Source organism: Marmota flaviventris, chromosome 8 (assembly GCF_047511675.1).
Source record: "Marmota flaviventris isolate mMarFla1 chromosome 8, mMarFla1.hap1, whole genome shotgun sequence".
NCBI lineage: Eukaryota > Metazoa > Chordata > Mammalia > Rodentia > Sciuridae > Marmota > Marmota flaviventris.
This window is the reverse complement of record NC_092505.1, coordinates 133,797,481-133,820,543: the sequence shown is the minus strand read 5'-3', so window position 1 is coordinate 133,820,543 and position 23,063 is coordinate 133,797,481. Positions and strand designations below refer to the sequence as shown.

Here is a 23,063-nt window from a genome sequence, read left to right as displayed (position 1 = left end):
TCCATCTATTTTTTATTATTTTTTAAAATTTGAGACAGGGTCTCACTAAGCCTTTTTTTTTTTTTTAAAGAGAGAGAGAGAGAGAGAGAGAGAGAAAGAGAGAGAGAGAATTTTTTAATATTTATTTTTTAGTTTTCGGCGGACACAACATCTTTGTTTGTATGTGGTGCTGAGGATGGAACCCGGGCTGCACGCATGCCAGGCGAGCACGCTACCACTTGAGCCACATCCCCAGCCCCTCACTAAGCCTTGAACATGTGATCCTCCTGTCTGTCTACCTAGTTGCCACTGCACCCGCATTGCAACATTTTAAGTAGACTAAATGGTCCAGTTAAATACAAAGATTATAAGAGGAGATTTTTAAAGTCCAACTAAAGGTTGTTTTCACATGTAAAACATGAATACACAGAAAAGACTAAAGTGAAAAGTTAGAAAATAGAGGATATAACAGTAAATAAAATATTTTAAGAAGTGATCTTTGGTTTCTAATCAAACAACAATGGTTCCCTCAGCATGGGGCTCAGGCCATCAGAAACCCTGAGCTTTGCAAGTAAGGGGCACCCTGTAGCTATCAGGGTGATGCCTAGCTACCTGCTCCCTGAGGCCTTTGGTCCTACGAGTTCCCTGTGACTATTACTATTACACTCAACAAAATGGTCCTATATAGTCAGCAGGATCCCTTGATAGGGAAGTATCTCCTTGCCTTTCCATATTAAATCGAGTTCGCTGGCGTGGTGCATAAACTGGTGTATTTGGCTCATGAGATGATTCTAGATAGAATCAATCCACAGCAAAACCTTTTGGGTGGTCAGAAGCCTGTTAAGTTTCTATCTTGAAGAGATAAAAGGGCTTGTTAATGTAGTGGAAGCTCAACTCTGCTCAGGCTAATAGTTTTGAAGTCACATCTCTTTGCACAAGTGTTCATGGAAGCCCCTACTCTCTTCACTACACCAATTCTGCCCCCTGGGGGCTCAGTTATCACCTCCACCTTACCCACTTCAGCCCAGGTCTGGAAGCTCCCGCGGAGCTCAGTCTATTGAGGTCCTCACCGCCCATCTGGGCTTCGAGTATGGGTTGCCTGAAGGTCCGACACCCTAAGGCCCCGAAGCAGTACCAGGGCAAGTGTGGGCCCGTACACCGCTGTCACTCACCACTGAAGGTGGAAGGTGTGTCCACAGTGGATGGCCGCCACGTCGCGGGAGTGGTCGAAGAAGTCCGAGCAAATAGTGCACAGGGCACGGATAGGCATGATGGCTGGACTCAAGCGGACCAGGTAGCCAAGGAAACTGCAACAGGTCCAACTTCGTGGCCGCGCCCCCGCGTCTCGGCTTGCTTCAAATTTGGCTCCACAGCACGACTTCCGGGAATAAACCGGAAATGACGACACCAAACCGGGAAAAGAGCCTGAATGTTTGGCTCTGATTGGATTAACTCCCGGCGGGGCGGGACCATTGATGAGGTTTAGCGGCCCTCGACCGTAGAGAATCCTGGGATTGAGCGCGGTGGCTCTTAAGCGATTTTTGGAAACCTCCACCAACCCCTGAGACAAAGGGCACTGCCTTGGATTAGGGCGGAAAGCAGCGACGCTGCGAGATAACCCTTCTTCCAAGCAAAACTGGCTGTTGTGGTACCAAGCTGGCGCGAAATGACCAGGCCTGGGCTGTCTCTTCTTTCAGCACTCAGGGAAAGTCAAGACTGCAGCCACAAGGGGATGGAACCGTGGTCCCCATGGGTCCCCGGGTTCTGGGCAGTGCTGGACCTCTTATAGTTCCGCCTACAGAACGCGCACTGGCAGCTTATAGTTCCCAGATCAAAAGAATGCCCCACCCTCTCAGTTTAAGATTATTAGTGATCTTGGAAAGATGGATATGTATGGCCCAACCAATCAGCACGACCCACAGTAACCTTGGCTTTATCTAAGTAAGAGCTAATGATCCCCGGGTTTGGAGATACTAGGGCCAGTAACTTAATTTAGCTCTCAGCTCCCAGGATTCATCATGCCTGAGAATGTAGTAGGGTTGCAATTTTGGAGGCATAAATGCTTCGAAGACCAGGAACTAACAACCCTTTTTATTATTCCCACAAAAGAATAAGTTATTCTTTGAGATTCTCCCTGAGAAAGCAGCAACCCTGGTGAGTTCAACTCTGGGCTAGAGCAAGACTACTTTGGGATCTTCAGCCGTTTTGACAGGGTTACTCTCTCCTGAAGACTTTGTGCAGAGCCCCATGAGCTGAAGAAGCCACCGAGCAAAATCCCATTGGGCCTATGTGGAAAGCACAGGTGTTCACAGGAAGGAATCAACACACAGCAGTATAGAACCTTTGTGCAATGCCCATCCTATACCTTCTCCCCAACTAAGGAAAGCCCACTTAGGCTATGAGCAAGGTTGCTTGCTGTGGTGGTTGGCCCTGGATGGGTTCTGGCTCTGTACCCAAGTTAAGACAAAGGCTCCTTTAATCAACAGAAGTCAGAACAGCAGCCTTACTTGAGCTTTCAGCCCAGGAAGTATTCCTGGGCCCATATCTAGCTCAGAATGCACCACCCACATGGATTTCTAGAGTCCAGAGGACACCCATCAATCACCACCTTTGTGGATCAACTGGTTGAGAGTAACCTTCTCTCAGCTCAAGCAATCTACTGAGCATCAGCTACTACCTGTGAACCTTCTCCCAGCCTCTCCCCTCCCCACTGCCTTCCAGGGACTCTTCCTTGGTAGGACAGAGGAAGCAAAGGCAAGAGGGTGGCCAGAGGCTTTGCAGGGTGACGTTTATTTGCCAGGTTCAGCAGGCACACAATTAGCCCACCAACCTTCACGTACCAGAGCAGACCCACAGGCATGCAAGGAGAACGGCAGGACCACCATGGAATGCCAAGCAAGGGCGAGGACCAGTATGGTTGCCTGTCCAGGCTGTGGTAGTGTCTGACAAAGGGCACCTGTCAGGAACCTCCCTCAGGGTACTAGGGAGTCTTATACTTCTTCATCCCAGCAAAAGCAACTTAACATGGCTCAGAGGCTCCTAGGCCTCTAACAGTAGCAAGAGTAAAAACAGAGAAGGATCTTCTCCATGTTCTTGTTAAACTGAGAGCAGAAAATCCACCCCTCTGAAGGGCAAACCCCCAGATCATACTAAGGATTACCACCAATCAGCAGCCCCCCTGGGATAGAGAAGATTTATGGGCTGAGCCTGTGCAGGGTTAGCATACAGAAAGAGAATGGGGACATCAGCCCTCCCTGTTTAGCCCATGGTAAGGATCCAGCTAGGCTGGGGCACTGGGTGCTAGTCCTGTACTATGTTCTACGAGGTCTCATTGCCACATCCTAATTGCTTCTCCTTTCCCGTAGAGGCCCAAGAGGTTCAGGGTACAGGGCAACCCACTGCAGGACTCAAGAGGGCAAGAAATAACACAAGCGTCTCAGGAGGGCCTTCCCAGGGACAAAGATGGAAGCTTCTACCCTCCTACTCATTCTCTTATCATCGCTCATATTTCTAAGGACCCCCACAGCTAGCATTTCGTGCCCCCAGCCAACACATGACCAATCTTGATTTAAAGCAAACTGCCCTAGATTTTTGGATACTCTGTACTAGCCAGCGTCTACTCCTAAAGCAGCCCACATACCACAGGTACACACCTTCATATGTAGGAGCCTAACACCACTGACAGGGCCTCGCTGGAGGACCAGCTCTCAGGGCAAGGCCACTCAATTTAGGGCCTGGGAAAGTATGGAACCTGCAGGGCCTGCCTGGGTGAATGATGAGGCAGGAAGGGAAGGAGAAAGAGAGCAGGGACCCCCTGAGATCCCTAGAGCAGCATCCCACAAGGAACAAAAATTCGTGAAGGTAGCAACAGACAGAAAAGCCACAAGGTATCCATGCAGGGGTTGGGGCTGGCCCTGCCTCTGGCCCGCCCACCACTCGCACATACACACAGGAGACAAGACTGCTCTCCCGTGGCCCCCAGGAATGCCCCACTAGGATGGGGAGCTTGGGGGAGCAAGGGCATCATGCCAGTGACTCTATGTACAATGAAAAGCCCCTCATTCACTCTCCCACCCTCCTGCCCGCCCCCCATCCCCCACCAGGCTGCCCACTCAGCTGGTCTCCTCTCTTCGAGACTCCTGGGCATAGCCAGTAGCCCCTTCTTTACTAGAGGGTACAGCCTGGCCTGTGGCACCCTCTAGGGTTGTGCTGTCCGGCTGGGCCATAGCCGGCTCAGGGGTGGCAGCTGCCTTGGCAGCTGGTGTGACACTGCTTTGGGTGGTGGGCACCATGCTCTCTTCTGTGGCTGGTGTGGCTCTCCCATCTGTGGCTGGAGTAGCGCTTCTGTCAGTGGCTGGGGTGACACTGCCATCAGTGGCTGGGGTGATGCTCCCATCAGTGGCTGGGGTGACACTCCCATCAGTGGCTGGAGTGGTGCTGCCATCTGTGGCTGGGGTGGCACTACGGTCTGCAGAGGCCACATTTTCACTCTTGGTAGCACATGCAGCATCACCCTCTGTGGCAGATCCACTTGCAGCTGCAGCCCCACCTGCAGCCCCAGGGGTGGCAGTGTCTGTGGCTGAGCCAGACTGCACTGCAGCTGTGCCAGATTGCTCTGGTGCCCGGAGCCGTTTCATGAGGGTGGTCACTCGGACAGCTTTCTGAAAGGAGGACAGTGGAGGAGAAACTCAAGGTGAGGCTAGCTGGATCCAATCCCTGGCAATTGCTAAACCCAGCCCCTTCCATGGTACCCCAGCTACTTCTGACCACCTTAGACCAGGGATCCAACTGCTCAGTACTCCGCTTAAGGTCATGACAGCCATTCATGAGAACCTAAAGAAAGCTTGTGTATGGTTTTGCAGAGGTGTGGTATGGGCAAGAAACTGGGTATCAGAAGGAACACTTAGGACTGGGCCAAGAAAGAGAACAATCAAAACTTACCTTCCACTTGGCCCTGGCAAAGTTCTTTTCAATCTGGGCACAAACACCATCCTTGATGTTCTTATCAGAAGCAGCATTGCCAGAAATCCTGGGAAGGGTACAAGTACATCTGGATCTGAGAGATATGGGTCTTTGGGAAGATTCTGTCCAGCCCTCCCACTACAGGATCCAAGACTACCAAGCAAAGTCTGTGGGCTGGCAGGAACTTGGGTCAAGGCCTCAGGGATGGGGACATTTAGGTATGAGGGGAATAGAAGTCAAGAGAAGCCTGGCCTCTCCTCCTTCAGTTCTCTCCTGGGCCTTGCTCACCATTCATGGGAGATGGCCTCTTCTGCAGTGATCCGCTGGTCTTGCTCCACCTCCATCAGCCTTGTGACCAGGTCTTTGGCTGGGGACAAAGCCAGGAAGGAGCTACGCATGGGCGCCCCATCTCATTGTCTAGAGGTGATGAATGGGCTGGGGGGCAGGAGCAGAATCCAGCAGAGAAGCTGAGAGCAGCGCCTCCCTTCCCACTGCCCTACACTCTACCCACATACTGAGCATCTCCTCACCTGCTTGAGAAATATCATCCCAGTATGGAGAGTCAAACTCATAGTCGCCAGCCAGGATCTTCCGGAACAGATTCTTATCATGGTTCTCATAGTCATCTTCTTCTACCTCCTCATAGAAGGGTGGGTTACCTGAAAGCCTACATGGAAGCAGAGTCACCCAAGATAGCCAGACATAGGGCTTCACCCCACCCAGCTGCAAGCCTACATGTCTACCCATCCACTCACAGGATATACATGATGACACCAATGGCCCAGCAGTCCACAGGGCGTCCATACCGTTGCCGGCCTACCACCTCCGGGGCTACAAACAATGTCCAAATGCTAGTCAGTATCAGGCCATCCACAACTACTACCTGAGATAGGGACATCCCCCTACCCAAAGTGATTCCCTCAAGGCTGACCTCCCCCAACCTGCCCCTGTCCCATCCCTGCTTGCCTAGATACTCAGGGGTCCCACAAGGCTCCTTGATGAGGCCATTCTCTAGCTTAGCCAGGTGGAAGTCGCTGATGACAATCTTGGAGTTCTTCAGCCGGTTGTAGTAAACCAGGTTCTCCAGCTGCTCAAGCCACATGTCATTTGGGTAGGCAGAAGAGGATACCATGAGGGCCTCAAAGTCTGGACCAATGCCCCAAGATACTTCCCATTGTACTCCAACCCCAGCTTGGCTGCAAATTGACCCAGTGATTCTGAACCTTGACTCACCTTGAGGTTCCTGTGCACAATCTTGAGTGAGTGCAAGTAGGCCACAGCCTCCAGGACCTGCCGCACCACATTGCTCGTGTCTCGTTCCGAGTAGTAGCCCTGGTCCAGGATCCAGTCAAACACCTCCCTCCCCGTGGCCCTGAGGGACACCAGCCCCTGAGCCCGGCGTGGGCAGGATTGGGGACGGGGCAGGAGTGTTTGGGAGGCCTCCCTTCACCAGGCAGATGACTGGGCAAGGCACAGGGACTTAGAACCCCAAGGGTCCAGAGAGGGGTCTTTCCTTAGTTGCCGAGGGCAGGACAAATAAAGACCCCAGGGACTAGGGAATCCTGGGATCCCAGACCCTTACTCACAGCTCCAGGAAGATGAAGTATTCTTTGCGGGTCACAAATACATCTACCAGCTGCAGGATGTTGGGATGCTTCACCCTAGAGGCGGGGAGAAGTCAGTAGTTAGAACTAGGTGAACCCTTAGGAGAGTCCCTGGTCACTGTGGCAGCCACAGGACACTGACTAGCCAGAGGATGGTATTGCCTGAGTCTACCTGCCCTTTAAGCCCTTCCCTACAGCCTCCTATCCTTCCCTGCCCCCAGACCAGACCTCAACTCACATCTTGAGGATGCCGATCTCATTCTTGGCTGCCTTCCGCACCTTGCGGCCATCCCGCTTCTGAAACTTCTTGCAAGTGTGCAGCTTGCCTGTAGTCTTGTCCTTGGCCCGAAAGATTTCACAGAACTCCTCACTGTAGCAGGCAGGTCATCCACTCAGTCCTGGCCTTAGTGTAGGGTACATTCCACGCCCCCTCTGCTTGCCCACCCACCCATTTTTGCCCAGCAGGCCCAGCACTCACGTCTTGATGACCTGTCCCAAATCATATCTGTCAGTCACCTCCGATGGCTGGTTATAGTTCTTCTTGTCACCCAGAGTCACACACCCAAACGGCATTGCCAGGCTCTAAGCTGTGGGCAGGATTGGGATCTAGCTCAGCTATACCACTCTACTTCTCCCACATCAGATCTGCCTTTGAGAGACCCTAGCCTGGCTCAAGCCAAGCCAGAGCACCAGAAAGGGCTCAAGGTAAGCAGGCTGAGACCTACCCTCTTTTCTGGCCATATATCCAATCACTCAATTTGGCTGCCAGAACTACAAATGTGTTATGCTGATATATCAGGGAATAGTTCTATATTATATACACTTGAGAAGACTTATCAAACAACTTCTTTAAATTTTAGCTATTTTAGCCAAGTAGAGTGGCACCCGCCTATAATTCTTGCTACTTGGGAGGTTGAGGCAGGAAAATTACAAGTTCAAAGGCAACCTGGGCAACTTAGATCCTGTCTCAGAATAAAAAATAAGAACTGGGAATGTAGCTTAATGATAGAGTGCTTGCCTGGCATGTGCAAGGCCTTGGGTTTGATTCCTAGTACTGAAAACAATTAATTAAAAACATAAAAAGGGGGCTGGGGATGTGGCTCAAGCGCTAACATGCTTGCCTGGCAAGCGCGGGGCGCTGGGTTCGATCCTCAGCACCACATACAAATAGAATAAAGATGCTGTGTCCACCGAAAACTAAGAAATAAATATTAAAATCTCCTCTCTCTCTCTAAAAAAAATAAATAAATAAATAAAAAGGGCAGTGGATATAGCTCAGTGATGAAGTGCTCCCAGGTTTAATCCCCATGCCACAAGAAATGATAAATAAAAATAAATTTTAGCCATTTTACTGATTAAGGCGCTATAACCACCCATTTACCAGATATTCATCCCTGAAGATCTGGAGATAGCAAGTATTGGCAAAGATGTGAACAACATGGTAAAGGGCAACTCTCCCCTTCAAGAAATTTGGTTGAACAGACATGCCTGATACACTGGTAAACATCTGCCCTATACAAACACATACATTTGTGCTTCAGAACACTTGTACTAGAATGCTCATAGCAGCCATATTCATAATTGCCAAAAACTGGAAACAGCTCAACTATCCACCACTACAGGACATATTATTATAGAGTCACATTATACTGCAATGAAAATGAAGGAGCTACAGCTATATGGAACCAATTAATCTTACAGTGCTCAGTGAGAAAGGGTACAGAATATATACAGTATGATTCTATTGCCACAGAACTCAAAAACAATTCATACCATTCAGGGATACAAATGCACTATAACGAAAAGCTAGAGAATAAGCACCTTTGAGTCATATAATGGTTCCTTCTAAGAGAAAGGAGAGATGGTGACTGATTCAGGACATGTGGGGGCTTCTGAAGGGCTTCTTTCATGCATGTGGTAAAAGGACTGAACCCAGGGGCATGCTATCACTGAGCTACTTCTCCAGATCTTCTTTTTAAAAATTTTTAAAAATATTTTTTTAGTTGTTGATGGACCTTTCTTTATTTATTTACATGTGGTACTGAGAATCGAATCCAGTGCCTCACATGTGTGAGGCAAGTACTCTACCGTTAAGCTACAACTACAGCCCCAACCCAGTCATTTTTTGTTTTGAGGTAGGATCTTGCTAAGTTGCCCAGACTGACCTCAAATTTGCAATCATCATGCCTCAGCCTCCTATCCTGGATTACAAGTATGTACCACCACACCCAGGTAGAGGGCTTGTTTCTGAACCTCAATAGTAGTTACACAGGTTTGTGCCTTATAACAATTTATAAAAATGTACACGCTTGGAGCACATTCCTAGATTTTTATTATACTTCACAATAAAAGGGCATTATTAAGACTGGAGGCCAAAAAAAAAAAAAAAAAAAAAAAAGCCTGGAGGCCATCCACATTGAAGAATACTTGGTACCTATTAAGAATAAGGTATGAGGGCTGGGGACATGGCTCAAGCGGTAGCGCACTCGCCTGGCATGCGTGTGGCCTGGGTTCGATCCTCAGTACCACATACAAACAAAGATGTTGTGTCCGCCGATAACTAAAAAATAAATATTAAAAAAAATTCTCTCTCTCTCTCTGTCTCTCTCTTTAAAAAAAAAGAATAAGGTATGAGGGCTGGGGTTGTGGCTTAGTGGTACAGCGCTTGCCTAGCACAGGCGGGACCCTGATTTGATCCTCAGCACCACATAAAAAATAAAGGCATTGTGCTGTGTCCATCTACACCTAAAAAATAAATGTTAAAAAAAAAAAAAAAAAAAGAATAAGGTGTGCTTCACTTTATTCTCAGTTGTTCAGTTAAAAAAGGGACAGAATGGTGGGTAAAGGGTACTGCTATTTGGGAAATATTTTAAAGTTCATACTGGTATACTTTTACAACCCTACCCCCACCCCCCCACAGCCACAAATTGTGAAGGATACCAAAAAAGAACTTTGGAAGGACACCAAAGGAAATAAGAGTTCTCTTTGGGACAGAGTTGGATATTGAAGGAGCAGAACCCTCAAAAATAAAACTTTTGTTTCTGTTAGAATTTTTAGTATGATGACTTTGATTGCTTTAGTAAGTATTGCATTTAGGCATGGTGCTTAGGGTATTCTTCTGAGGGAAAAGCTCCATCTGGGTGGAAAGGCAAAATTTGACTAGGTTTATATTCCCTGAGCCCAAGGGGAAGGATTGGTCAGAAGATATTCAGAGGTAATGATGAGCAAAAGCAAGACAAGCCTGCCTAGCCCTATACTACATTGTTGGGCCCATAGGGACCCAGCATTAGGTACAGAAGTGAGGCCCCAGACCAGATATAACTGTCTAAGTAGGCTCCAGGCACTCTTTGAACCTGGGGTATGGTGCCCCCAGGTCTGCAACTCTGTCAGCTGTGGCCCAGTCTTCATCTGTTATGTTGTGTGGCTGGTTCCAGCACCCAAAGGAAAAGATACCCTCAGTCCTTGTTCAGAGATAGAGGACCTTTACAGACCTGACTCCAGAGTCTGCTCTATGATACCTGGTCAGTGTGAGCCTGGGCCTATAGCAGGTTCCACTCTGAGGATGCCCTGGAATTGCTCTGCCTCTGCTGTGTATGTGCTCCCTTCACACCAACAGAACCTGCTGTGTGCAGGGCCTAACTGGGGCCTTGAGTAACCAGATGCTTCCCTGTTGAAGGCACTCACAACCCCAGGGCAGTGGTAAATGGAGAACGCCATTCCTAGAGGACAAAGCTTAGCAAGAGGGACTCTACCAGCAGGGGCCAAAGCCTAGGACGCAAACAGGCCCTGACTGCTACTCACTTCTTCCCAGGCAGAAACCAGCCCCAATTCCCAGAGGCCAAACCCCTGGAGGTCCTCCCTTAAATGTGCCCTCGGTATAAGGGAACACATTCTAATTCATCTGGGTTGCTTGGGCTCAGGGAATATAAACATATTTTGTCAGCATGATTCAAGGCAGATTTTAAGCCATCTAGTGAGGCATCGCAGAGGCAAACAAGTGAGGCTTTGAAGATTGTTGCCACCGTGACCACAGCCCTGCTCCTGCATCTATTGAGGAAGAAGAGCATGTGGCTGGAATCCCATTTTTGCAGCTGAGAGCAGAGGCACAACTACCTACCATGCTAGTCACCCATCTCCACACTATGTAACATCTTGGGGAGGGGAACTCCATCAGACCTCATCCACTCTAATAGGCAGCAATTGCCCTCCCAGCCTGGAATCTGAGGGCCCTGCACTAGGCAGAAGGGTGATAGCTCAGCCTGCAAGTTTCCCAGGAGGGCAATGAGGGACCTGTGTCCCAGCTCCATTGCTTTGCTTACACAATTTGCTCTGACACAAATGCCCTTCCCCCAGAGTCTCCCATCAGAATCTTATTTGTCACTGCAGAGTTATTTATAACGTTAAAAAAAGAAAAAGAAAAAGCAACTACCTAAATGTCCAACAACAGGTAACTTGCCAGCTTGACTATAATCTACTCAATGGCAGGAAAAGTGAGCATTGGCAAGGGTCCTGCCCACCTTAGCTTCCCTATGGAGCAGTCTTCACACGAACAAGGTGCTAGACCAGAGCTGAATTTATTCTCTCATTGTGATTTCTGACATTAAGGTTGTCTCTGCAACAAATTGTTTAAAACAATTCTGATGTTCCACAGATGCAAAATGGCCCTTCTCTGAGATACCTTCTCCAATCTTTGCCCCACTCCATTCCAACAGCTCCCATCTCTGCCAGCATGGTGTGGGTGGGAGGTTTTGTGTATGCCTGATCCTGGTCCCAGCTTTTGGTTTTGCATATGAACTCATGCCCACGGAGGCCCAGAACTGGTCTTAGGGTCTGTCTCCACCATGGAAAGCTTACAGTAACATCAGCCTGGAGCCATGTCCTGCAGACTCAATGCTAGGACAGGAACAGATCTGCCTCTCCCCTACTATGGCTGCCCTGATCTCAACCAATTATTATCCACCTCATCAATCTAATTGAACTCACTGTGCCCCTGACCAGGCTTCAGGGTGAAGAGAGGAGAAAGGGGGGCCATATTTCCAATTAGCACTTTCATCCCTTCCATCCCCACCCACTATACCATCTGCTACCCACTGCTGAAACAGATTGAATTTGGGGGCCCCCTCTGAATTAAGAGGAACTTCCTCCTGGTGAGATTCCCCCTGCCACACACACACACACACACACAGACATTAATAGGCACCAAAAAAAGATGGGAGCTGGAGACTGCCCACTCAGGTCTAACACAGGCTAACAAAATTTGCATAGGTTCATCACCTGCATTTTTTGTTCCCATAAATTATAACTACTTCTGTAGGATGGGAAGAAACAATCTAGGTACTTCTCCCAGGTTTGATCAAACTGTTCAAAAAGCTCATATTTCCTTTTTCCATTTTTTTTTTTTTTTTTTTTTTTGCATATTTCTTCTATGGGTGGACAGCCAAATCCAGCCAGCCAGAATCCAGGAAGGGTCCTTGGGCTCGGTGGCCAGTAACATTGCTACTCCATGGGAGGCTGCAGATTGGGTGCGCCAAGCCCCTTGCATCTGTCTGCAAAAAGATGGACCCTGCCCCCAACGCTAAAGGAGCAACCAAGGAGTTTGCAATTATTAGCTCCATTGCCTAGACCCAACAATAGAGAGCTCTGCTTCCAGCAACACAGGACCTGCCTCTTCCTCAAGTCAGATCCACATTAGCCTAAGGAGGGCACAGTGGCCCCACAGCAGCCATTTCCTTGGAGATATAGTTCCTTCCCCTCTCTGCAGGAGAAACAAAACAGTGTGCACCTGGGGCTGTCAAAGGGCACTTGAGGGGAGTGCAGAGCCTAGCGTTGCCACTGCCCTCCAGCTGGCTCTTAGGGAACCTGAGGGCCCAGCACTTCCCAGTTACTGCCTGCTTCCCTAGACCTGACCACTGGACTCAGGGAATTGAGTCTCAGGGAACCCTGAGGGAGCCTCTTTCCCTTGGTGCCCTAGAAATAACAGGTCCCATAGGGGCTTTACTGATCTTTAGTCAGTCTGATTCAGGGGATGCCCAAGTAAAACAGAGGACAAGAGGCCCCATATCAAGGTCCTTTCCCCTTCTCCATGGGATCAGCTTGATTTAGGACCCACCTTTCATAGCCATAACTAGGCGTTTCCTGCTTGCTGCTCTGGCCCTTACCATGTGGGACTCTAGAGCTTGCAGTAAATATGAAGGCCAGGAAGGGTTCAGGAGGCCTCCAGCTGCCTCCCCAAAACTGTAGGCAACACCTCCATATTTAGTGGCAGCTGTGAACATCAGACTGCAGGCACCCCTTCCCCTCCCCTCTCAGGGAATAGGGCTGGGTTTCCTGCGGCAATGGACTTGTCCAGGCCCAAGACCTGTCTAGCTCACAGCTAGACTCAGCCACAGGCCCAGGTAGAGACCTCCTCACAGGTCTGGTATCAGAAGGCAAAGCCCACTGTGCAACTGCTTCAGGAACCTGTGTATGGGGCTACCCTGGCTGGCTATAATTGTGCCACAGTCAACAGTTCCTGGTACTACTCTCCCCACCTAATGAGGGAATATGGAACAGGGGGTCCTCTCCCACCCCCACCCCCACCCACCCCCCAACACCAACTTGCACGTGGGCATGCCCAGTGTTACCTACAGAAAATTCAGTCCTCAATATGCAGGTAGAATCAAGAGCCAACTGCACTACCACCCCTACCCTAGGACCTGGGGTCCTCCATTCTTTGAACCCCTGAAAGAGAATCCACTGGCGGCCCTACTTCCTTTTGGTTGGAGGAGGGGAAATGCAGAGGAAGGCACTAGAGTAAAGGGTTGCTATGGTGATGGAAGTTTTAAAACAAGGAGAGGGGGAAGGGAAAGATGTTAGCCAGGTCCCTTCTTTAAGAATTCTCTCATGCTTTGACCTAGCTCCTTCCCCATGGGTTCTGTGACCCTGGTCCTTATTGAAGAAAGGGAAGTGGGGGAACTGAGAGACTAGAAAAGAGAAGGTGTAGAGGGTCAAAGACACAGACAAAAGCAGAACCTGTGATAGAAGAGAAGCAAGGAGGTGACAGTAAGAGGGACATTGACACACAAGGAGAAAAGGGGAGGTAGGGAAGAGGCTTTGAAAGGACTTGAGATACCCAGCAGTATCCTAAGGTTTCCATGGCCATGTGCTCTGAACCCCTGGGTCCTAGCTATCCCTGATATCTGTACCTTCAAGACTGAACTCTCCAGTATCCCTCAAAGCAGCCAGATTCTTGGGGCATTTTGGTGGGGAAGAGGCCAGCTGTTGCAGTTCTCCAGCCAGGACAGTTCCCCAGATTCTACTTATCCCCAGACTCTCCTTATCCTTCCGGCAGCTCAGGTAAAGGAGGTCCAATATGTTGAAGACACAGAATAAGGAAATGGAAAAGAAGCTTGAAGACCTGGATGTTTCCCTTTACAATTCCTCCTTCTCAGCTAGATACCCCCAGCCATCTCTCCAACCCCCATCTGCTATCTTCTATAGGATTTGGGTCCCTAGAGCCCCTCTAGCAGCTCAGCTTCATCTGTCGCCAACCCTTTGATGGATCTAGTCAGGAGGACCAGAAACAGCACTGTAAGCAACCCAGAATCAGTATAACAACTGCACAACGCCTCTGTGCCCCATGCCTCAGTTTCCCTAAACAGAGATTCATAGGCTCTGTGGCCTTCTTCCAGGGCAGAGGATTGTCCAACTGCCTGAGAGTGGAGACCAGAGCATGGGATTAGAGAGGAAGGTCAGCAGCAGATATGTAAAGCCAGCCTAGGGCACATAAGGGTCCACACCAAATGAGCCACAAGAAAGGGAGACCCCTGCCCCACCTTGGGAACTAGCCCAACTCTGAGAAGAGTGGAGACACTAATTTCCCAGTGAGAAAATTGAGGCTCAGAAGCCACTGGAACTGGCTTCCACTTAAGGGGAGGAGGGTAAAGCACCAGGTCCCTAAAGATTCTGGGGGACTCAAAGCCTGGGCTTTGAGGGAGGCGCAGAACAGGTTAGACTAGTGCAGACTCTGAGGTTTTGGTGAGGGACAGAGGACCCTGTTTCCTAGGAAGGAACCTGGTGGAGCAGGCTCTGTCTGGGGTCTGCAGATAAAAGCAGTTGGTGGGGGGTGGGGGAGGACGGGATAGGGGGGTTTGGGGCTCAAGAGTCACCAGGGTCTCTGCCAGACAGTTCAAGTTGGGGAAAGCAGAAGCTCAACTCAAACCGTTCCCAGTTACCCACAGTCAGGGGCCCTGCTCCCCACCATGGTGCCACCCTGACCCCCTTCCCCAGCGCTGCTGGCTCGCCCCCGCTGGCACAGCAACACACATGCGGGAGGCACACGTGTGAGCACCAAGCCCCGCACCTCCCAGCTGGAACATGTGCGCCTGGCACCCCCACCGCGCACGTGGGTCCTTGCTTTGGACCACCCCCCCACACACACATTGTTGGCCCTCCGGAGAAGACTTGGAAGCTGGAACTTTGCTGGGGGGCTGCTGGTCCCCAGGAGCTTGCAGCCTCCTCCCCCAACCTCGCAGCAGCCCCGCCCAGCCCCCTCTGGCTGTCGCCCATAAAGAACTCTCCGTTGTCATGGAAATTAGTGACTGCTAAGCCCGAGGGTGGGGGCCTGGGGGCAGTTGGGAGGGGCTGTTGGCGTCTCTGGGAGCGGGGAGGGATGGCTCAGCCCTTGGCCCCTACCCTCATGGGGCACCACGATCTTCGAGGGTTAAGGTTTTCACAATTCGTAACCGCAAAGCCTTCCCCCGGGACCCCCACCCCCCACCCCAGCCGTCCGAGGTAATCGGGAACTTCAACGACCCCGCGCGCCAACCCCCCCCCCCCATCTGCAGAGCCCGCGAGCTGTGCTCCCGCTGGGACCCCGAGCCCTCGCGCCACCCCCCTCCCCCGCACTCTGCGCTAGGAACCTCTAACCAGGAAAACAATCCCCCAAGGCCCCCCAACATGCGTCCAGGAGACGCCCCCCAACCCGGGGCCCAACCCTCCCAGCTCCCGCACCTGCAGCTCTGGTTGGTCACAGAGAGGAAACGATCGCGGACTCAGCAGGGCGCCGAGGGCTCCGAGAGTGGCGGGTAGAATCCGCTTGGGGCACGCGGGGCAGACGCGGCGCCAGCTGCAGCCGCTTCAGCTCGCGAACCTCCAGCATCGCCAGCCGCTAGCCGGCAATGGATTCGCACCCCGGGCCGGGGGCGGGCTGGAGGCGGGGCCTCCTATCTGGGCCTGCCCCCACCTTGGGATCTCACTCGCGGGAGGGCACTAGCGGATTGGTGTCGAAGCTGGTGAGCCCCAACCATGCTCTCAACGATTCCCTTAAGACCTCGGACTTCCAGATCGACCCAGCAACAGAGGCCAGAGGGGCCATCCTGGGCCCAATGTAGGTGGTAGGGAGTGGGGAATTGGGGAAAAGCCTAAAAACCCTGGAGCTGCAAGGAAGTCTCTTAGCTTTTAGTACTTGACCGTAGTCTCTGGGGGACGAGGGCTCCACCCAGTTCCCCAAACCCAATCCAAGGGGCGGGACCCACGTAGGAGAACCAACTGGGCAATTGCTAGAGCATTCTTCTACCTAGGAGCAGTAAACACTCAGGGGTGTGTGTATGTGCAAGTGATCAGAAGATAACGCAACAAGGGCCCCAGGCCATCCTAACCCCAACTCCTGCAACACAGAAGTCTTTCCCAGATGTAACAGCCAGGGTTGCTGGCCCAGTCTGCTCCCTCTTGTATGGTGTTGAATTTTCCAACCGATAAAAGTCACCTATGACATGGTGTGTGCTGTGTTTTCTTCCCACTGTAATCACCCCCGAACGCTTCATGAGCAACCCCACCCCATGAGCTGGGACATGGGGTCACAGGAGAACTGTGGCACCAATGTACTCCACCAAGCCTGGACTTGGAAGGAGAAAGCTCAGAACTGCTAGGAAGAAGATTTGAAAGAAGTCCTTGACCTCATCTTCATCCTTTGTACATGGAACCAATATGTGCCCCCATTCCCCTCACAAGCACTGAGGACCATTCCAGTATCTAAAAGGCAGACTTAAGCCTTTCAATATCCAGTAAGCCATCTGGCCCTGACTTCAGGGGTGGGGGCAGAATGGGATTATCCCCAAATTCTTAGGCATGTTGAGTGAGGTTCTTCTGCATGGCTACCCATAGCTGATGACAGAAAAGACTAAGTGAAGAAATTGAGAATAGAACTAGAAAACTAGCCTGGGAAATGACTACCTCAACCAAGGCCACTCTGTCTTCCTCCAGATGGGGTATTGAGGAGCCTTAACATCTTTCCTTAGCTTTGATTCACCTTCTGCAGGCCCCTCTGTGCTCCCTAAGTTCTGGGTGGTCGCTGTGATGACACACAACACTGCTGGGTGGGAATCTCCTGGCAAGCCAGGTATGTGCAGGGCAAAGACTATCATCTCAGTATGCTTAGCTAATGTTTGCAGAATGAATGAATGAATGGCTTGGCACTGAGTCCTTCTTGCCATCTGCCCACTATCCTTAAAATGATGGGACTCTGAGTTGTATGTGGTAGCCAAGTCATGAATTGCTGACCCCATGTGTCATACACATTTTCTGTCTTTCCCAAGGATCATAACTATCCAGGCATGGGACCAACAAGAAGCTGAAATGGGGGTTTATAGGCAGGGGAAGGGGTGGCTCTCTAGAGCTTTGCCTGATGCTGGCAGTACTCCACTTCTTCTTGGTCCTGTGCACACTCTGTATGCGTGTGGGTGAGAGCACGTGGCAGGGTGTATGCGCACACGTGTATATGTTGTGTTCTTTTATGCTCAGAGAGATGGCAACAGCACAGTGTGTGCAGTGGTGCCCAGGGTCACGTGTGTCTGTATTCTGTGTGCACTCAGGCGTGCTAGCTGGCATGTGTATATTAATGCTGTAGTTAGTCCCTAGAGATGTGGGTCCTTCTTTCTGCCTGACACAAGTCTCAGGATTGTGGAGGCTGAATCAAGCTATGGAAGCAGGATATAGGAAGGGGCTAGACCATTCCTGGGGGGTGGGCAAGGTCTGTGACATCCATAGATCATTGTTTCCAAGCTCCGCACTAGGAAAACCCCTTACTTTCAAGTATATGTGAGGGTAGATAAGTCTTTGTCATTTGTGGAAGGCAACCTGAAGACATGGCTTGTCCCTCAGCATCCAGCCAGGAAAAGTATGACCAACTTGAATGTTTCAACATGTAGCTGCCCTCTGAACAGGGGATACTAACACCACTGAATGTCATTCATTCAGCTCTGGGTCATGCACTGGGTCAAACCCAATCTTTTTTCCTCTTCAGAGCTAGGCAGTATCAACAGACTTGGCTTCTAACTACCCACTAACAGGGATGATGAGAAGCCTTTCAGCATAGGACAGAGTTTGAGGCAAGAGCAGCGGTAGTTGGCACTGCATTGCCTCTGTGAGAACCCTCTTGAGAACTGTACTCTGGACACCCTACAGGAAGGAGTTTCCTGAAGTGGGAGGCTAGGGAAAAGAAGGGAGTCCAAAATTTATAGTTCTAGCTTTTACCAAAGCTAGCAAATCAGAGGGGCAGGAGAAGACATGAGTCTCAGAATCTACAGAGCCTACAGTGCAGATCAGTGCTACTCTCCCCATCTCAGGTTGTGCCTCCCATCTAGGATCCAGGACTTATTGGCCCTCTCTACTTCCTACCCTGTGTTTGAAAGGCCAGTACTCCCAGGCCCTCATTCTCTGACTGGCCAAACACAGCACAGAACTCCAGCCAAGGTTCAGACTCTAGGAGGGTACCTGTGTTACCAGGCCAGCTCCTCTGAGAAGCCCAGACTGACCCTGACAAGGTCCCTCCCTTTAGGGTCAATGCCATATCCTCAGCCATCTTTAGAACTGCCCAGCTATTGTCCATGTTGCTGTCTTTAGCACCCAGAAGAGGGTCCAAGATGTGGGAGGGCAAGCAGTCTTTCCTTCTAGAGCTAGGGGAGGGGGCTGACCCCCATCCCCCACCTCATGACTCACACCAGGCTGTGTGGGTTATTACATTATGTTTGAAATTGCCATGGCAACTAGCTGGCAATCAAGGATAATTACACTTGTCGTCAGAGCAACAGGGCAAAACCCACAGCAGCCACTCTCTGTGGTTGCCCTTGGGGTACAGTAAAGGTCAGGCCAGATCACAGCCAATGCCAGCCAAGGGGCCTCAGATCCAGAAAGAGCAGGTTGCCACAGCCCATGGAGTATCAGAATGCAAGCCTCCATTCCTGATTCTGTGCCTGAACTCCTTTTCCCCCCACACGACACTATGCCTGAAACATGCAACATTGCTTAAAGCAAGCAGAACCAGAACTTTATGTTCACAGCTGGTACTTGTAGATAGCCCATGGGCCTTCCTCCTCGTACTCACGGCGGCTGAGCCACAAGCTCTGGAAGGAGTCCCGGCATGCCATGATGGAACCCCCAAGCCAGGCAGCAACTGCACGGTGGGGAGAGCCCAGCACAGTGGCACCAGGGCCTAGCTCCTGTCTTAAGCGCTCAGGGAAGCCACTCACCAGGGTGCTGCCACCATCCAGCACCACATTGGCCAGCAGTTGCTTCTGCTGCTTGGCCTCTAGTCGGCTGATGCTTAGCAGGGCCAGCTGTGGAAGTCCTGGCTGGTTGACACCTAGCAGGTTGGGCTGGAAGAGAGCCTCAGGGCAACAGAAGCGCTCAGAGCCCAGTGTGACAATCTGCTTATCTGGGAGTACAAAGTCCACTTGGGCTTGGGTCTGGGTGCGGGCCATCTCAGCCGCCATGTCCATAGCCACATAGCAGCAGGACTCTTTAATTTGGTTGACGAACCCTGCCTTAAGTGGTGAACGGCCACCTGCCAGCAGCAGCTGAGCCAAGTAGTCAGTAAGGTCAGCACCAGCCACATCCAGGCGGTAGGTGTCAAGTGGCGCCAGATCCCCAGTGAGGATGGGTGCCACGTAGGAGGTGCCATGGCCACTGCCCAGCACCAACCCAGTGGTACGCCCATAAGCATAGAGTGCCAGCAGGGCCTGATGCACTGTCTGCATGGCTGGCACATGGAAACGTTCAAAGAGTATTTCTGCCACCTTTTCTCGGTTAGTACGTGGTGAGATGGGGGAGTCAGCCACAAGCACAGCCAACTCCTCAGGCTGTACCCCCAGCCTGCAATAGAACAGGTGCTGCCACAGCACCTCTAGTGCATCCCAATCAGAGACCACACCCCGATTCAGTACAGGATAGGAGCCTTCCTGGTTTTCCGGCACTGCATACCGGGGCTGGCCCTGGGCTGGATGTTGCAGCAGCTGAACTTGTGAGGGTACCACATTGAGGACATGGTCCTCACCAGCCAAACCACATTTGGTGAATCCTGTGCCTGTATCAATCACTACAGCTGCCATGTTCTGGTAGGGGCTTGAAGAGTGACGGCAGAGAACTGGTGACCGCCCTGACAGAGCATCCATGGTAGACACCAGCTCATAGCAGGCCCCACGGAGCAGGCCAAGATGCGTGACCACTGATGAATGTGTAATGTCCTCAGCTGTCAGCTTGAAATGGTTCCCACTCTGAGATTCAGTGTCCACCATGGCCATGGGCAAGACTTTGCAGCCAGTGCCAGGTGTGGTAAATGCAACCAGAGAAAGATGTTCTTCCTGGGCCCTGGGGGAGCTACCAGGTTGCCAGGATGAGAGCTGATGCATACTAGGGCTTTGAGCACTACCAATACCGACCATCTCTCTATTCCTATAGCTACAGGTCTCTTCTGGGGCCAAGGGCACTCGAAGTACCTCTACATGGGCAGGCAGATCCAAGGGTTCATTTTCCTGGGTGGAAACCTGGCAAGGCTCTCCAGAGGTGAGGGGCCCTCTTGGCAGGGTGGGATCTTTGGTGGTGGTAGAGGGGGGCATCCTGGTGAAGGGTACTTGCCCAGGGAGAGAAAGCTGATTGGTAAGAGTGGTCTGCCCAGTGAAAGGAAGCTGACCAGTTTCAGGGAGTTGCTTAGTACAGGGAGGCTGACCAGGTGGAGAACCCTGTTCAGCTATGGGTAGCTGCCTAGCAAGGAGGTTCTGCCCACTGAGGAAACTCTGACCAGTGAGGGGGACCTGCCCAGCATCTTTGGTCTGAGGATTATCAGGGTGAGCAGTAATGACTTCTTTCTCATTACGTCTTCCTACCTCCTCTTGGAATAGAGATTTGGGCATCACCTGCATATTGACAGATGAAGCAGGCTCTGAGTTCATCCACTGCAGTTTCTTGGGCTGGGTCACAGAGGTATCTGGGATCCTGGAGGACTCTAGCATCCAGATGGTATGACTAGGTTCATTTTTAGGTTCATTTTTTTCAGCATCAGGTTTGGACCAACCAGGATCAGGTACATGGGGCCGAATCCTCTCACCAAATTGGAGGGGTGTCTCCAGTGGAACAGGCCCAGTGAATATCCCAACCCTCATGGGTGTTTCAATTCCAGGGGAATCCCGTGACTCCAGGTTGTGCCTGGCCTCCTTGGGAACCAGGGCCACCTCTCGGTAGCTGGCAGATGAGAGGCTGGAGGGTACAGGGCTGGACAGCATGGGTGTGGTGGACCAGAAGCTGGAATGATTGCTGGCAGGGGACACGTTGGGCCTGACCAATGACCGGGTAGATAGTATATTTTCAGGAGAATAGAGAGATGGGTGGCTGGGCACAAGGCCCACCGACACTGCTCGTGAGCCCATAGGGTCATGGCACAGCAGCCCTACCCTGGTGTTGCCCGTGGCCATATCAAACACCAGCACTTGGTCTTCCACAGCTTCCTGGAGCTTACAGGCTGGGGTACTGGAAGCAGGAATTTGCATGGCTTCCCTGGGAAGCTGGGGTGTGGACTGCTTGTGGCAGGTTACTTGGTATGAAGACTGTGGCACACTGGAGTAGTTGTTGCAGACATTGGGGGGCTGCTTGTCAGGTTGAGAGCTGCTTACATCCTGGTTTCTCTTCTGGAACTTGGGAGTAGATGGAGGCTCTGGACATGGATTTGGGCTGCCTGGCTTGGGGGGATAGACTATGGGCTTCTCCACTGGGTTTTCAGGTTGCTCAGGTGGCACCTGCCTTCCAGTAATCTTGTGCTCCTGGGCATGGTCTGGGAACACTTCTGAAGCAGGTGCTGCAGTAGGAAGCTCCTCTTTAGGTTGGACTTTTTCCTGGCAGGATGGGGCAGTTTTAGAAGATTCCAAGAGGATTGACCACTGGTTGCCACATCTCCTGAGGAGGAGGTCTTGAGATAGGTCTTTGGTGACTGGAATGGTGTCAGTCAAGTGATCAAGGGTATAGGTATAAGGTTCAGCTGCTGCAGGCTTTGGGGTTGCATCCAGAGCTGGATTTGTAGCCTGAGCTGGAGTTGAAGGAGTCAGTGACGGCAAAGAAGAAGTTTTAACCGGGGCAGGAGCCTGAACCAAACATGAGCTCTTTCCTGGGCCCTGATCTTGGGCTGGAGCCTGTGCTGGAGCCTGTGCTGGAGCCTGTGATGGAGTCTGTGCTGGAGCTTGTGCTGGAGCCTGTGCTGGAGACTGTGCTGGAGCCAGTGCTGGATCCAGAAGAGAAGCTTGGTCTTCAACTGTACCATCCTTTGCTGAGAGAAAGTAGGGTAGCCATCGACTCTTCCTGGTGCCCAAGGGGGCCATCTGCTCTGTGTTGCAAGAGCCTTTGCCCCAGCCTATCAGGACTTTAGCTGGAGCCTTGCCCTCCCTCCCAACCTGCACCTGAAGCTGGGAACGGTGGGATGCGCACCGGGTAATGTCACTGTTGTTGTTAACGCGTGTGCACGCTGGTAGGTTCAGGGTCCCGTCGTCCATGACAAGATGCTGTTGGGCTGCTACAATGGGACTTGAATATGGGCCAGTAGAGGAGAGTCTCAGAGCATCCTGAGAGGTCTGCATATAGCGGCACCTGGAGCTAACCTGAGCAGGGTCCTGGAGTTGCTGGTGAGTGGGCTCAGGGATGTGGGCCTGGGAGGCTGGGCCACAAGCTGCATCAGTGGTGGCCTCAGAGGAAAATGACAACCCCTGCTTGAAGTATAGGGATCCTGAGTTTATCCATGGTCCCTGGGACCCTCTGAGGCCACCCCTCAGCTGCTGATTGCAGGCCGAGGGGTGGCCTTGGGGGCCCGATGGATCAGGGCCCCCCACCTTCTTGGTGGCTTCCATAGTCCTGCTCCATGCCCTAGGAGCCCTGCCCCCACTTCATTGTCATGGCAACCCCACACATCACAGCCCCCAGTGACCTGGGAGGTGACAGTGTGGGAAGTCAGGGGCCCCACCCCTTGAGGAATGGGAGGTCTGCCCTAGGGACCTTGGAAGGCAGAGAAACCCAGAGATCTCAGTGAAGTTGGCCAACTATAGGCCAGCCTCCTCTCCCCTTACCAGTGAGTGACCACTCTGCCCAAGCCAACTCCAGAATGAAGGCAGTACCTCAGAGGGGGCAAGTGTAAAACCAGAAGAGAAAGGTAGGCAGGGAGACTCTAAGGAAGCCTCTGGCTCTGGGTCTTTTGGGGCGGTTGGCAAAGCCCCTTCACCACTTAGT

The 23,063-nt window shown here is 51.6% G+C and overlaps 3 protein-coding genes across 3 annotated transcripts in view; all 3 read right to left on the bottom strand.

Moving 5' to 3' along the window:
* Traip (TRAF interacting protein) overlaps positions 1 to 1,344 on the bottom strand; it is a 29,352-nt gene extending 28,008 nt beyond the window's left edge. The window contains exon 1 of the mRNA XM_027934063.2: positions 1,152 to 1,344. Within this exon, the coding sequence (XP_027789864.1) occupies positions 1,152 to 1,249 (98 nt within the window). The 5' untranslated portion in view covers positions 1,250 to 1,344. The remainder of the gene's footprint in view (positions 1 to 1,151) is intronic.
* Positions 1,345 to 4,044: 2,700 nt separating this feature from the next.
* On the bottom strand, positions 4,045 to 15,680 carry Camkv (CaM kinase like vesicle associated). The gene is made up of 11 exons (XM_071615858.1): positions 15,537 to 15,680; positions 7,024 to 7,132; positions 6,784 to 6,915; positions 6,528 to 6,602; positions 6,175 to 6,313; positions 5,908 to 6,028; positions 5,697 to 5,772; positions 5,472 to 5,608; positions 5,230 to 5,308; positions 4,921 to 5,008; positions 4,045 to 4,640 (listed from the first exon to the last, which is right to left on the bottom strand). Exons 2-11 carry the CDS (start codon positions 7,116 to 7,118, stop codon positions 4,092 to 4,094), a joined length of 1,491 nt encoding a protein of 496 aa, XP_071471959.1. The 5' UTR covers positions 7,119 to 7,132; positions 15,537 to 15,680; the 3' UTR covers positions 4,045 to 4,091.
* A 3,176-nt stretch (positions 15,681 to 18,856) lies between these two features.
* LOC114091226 (uncharacterized) lies at positions 18,857 to 22,687 on the bottom strand. Its single transcript, XM_071615857.1, has 2 exons — positions 22,088 to 22,687; positions 18,857 to 22,003 (listed from the first exon to the last, which is right to left on the bottom strand). Exons 1-2 carry the CDS (start codon positions 22,685 to 22,687, stop codon positions 18,857 to 18,859), a joined length of 3,747 nt encoding a protein of 1,248 aa, XP_071471958.1.
* Positions 22,688 to 23,063: the final 376 nt, after the last annotated feature.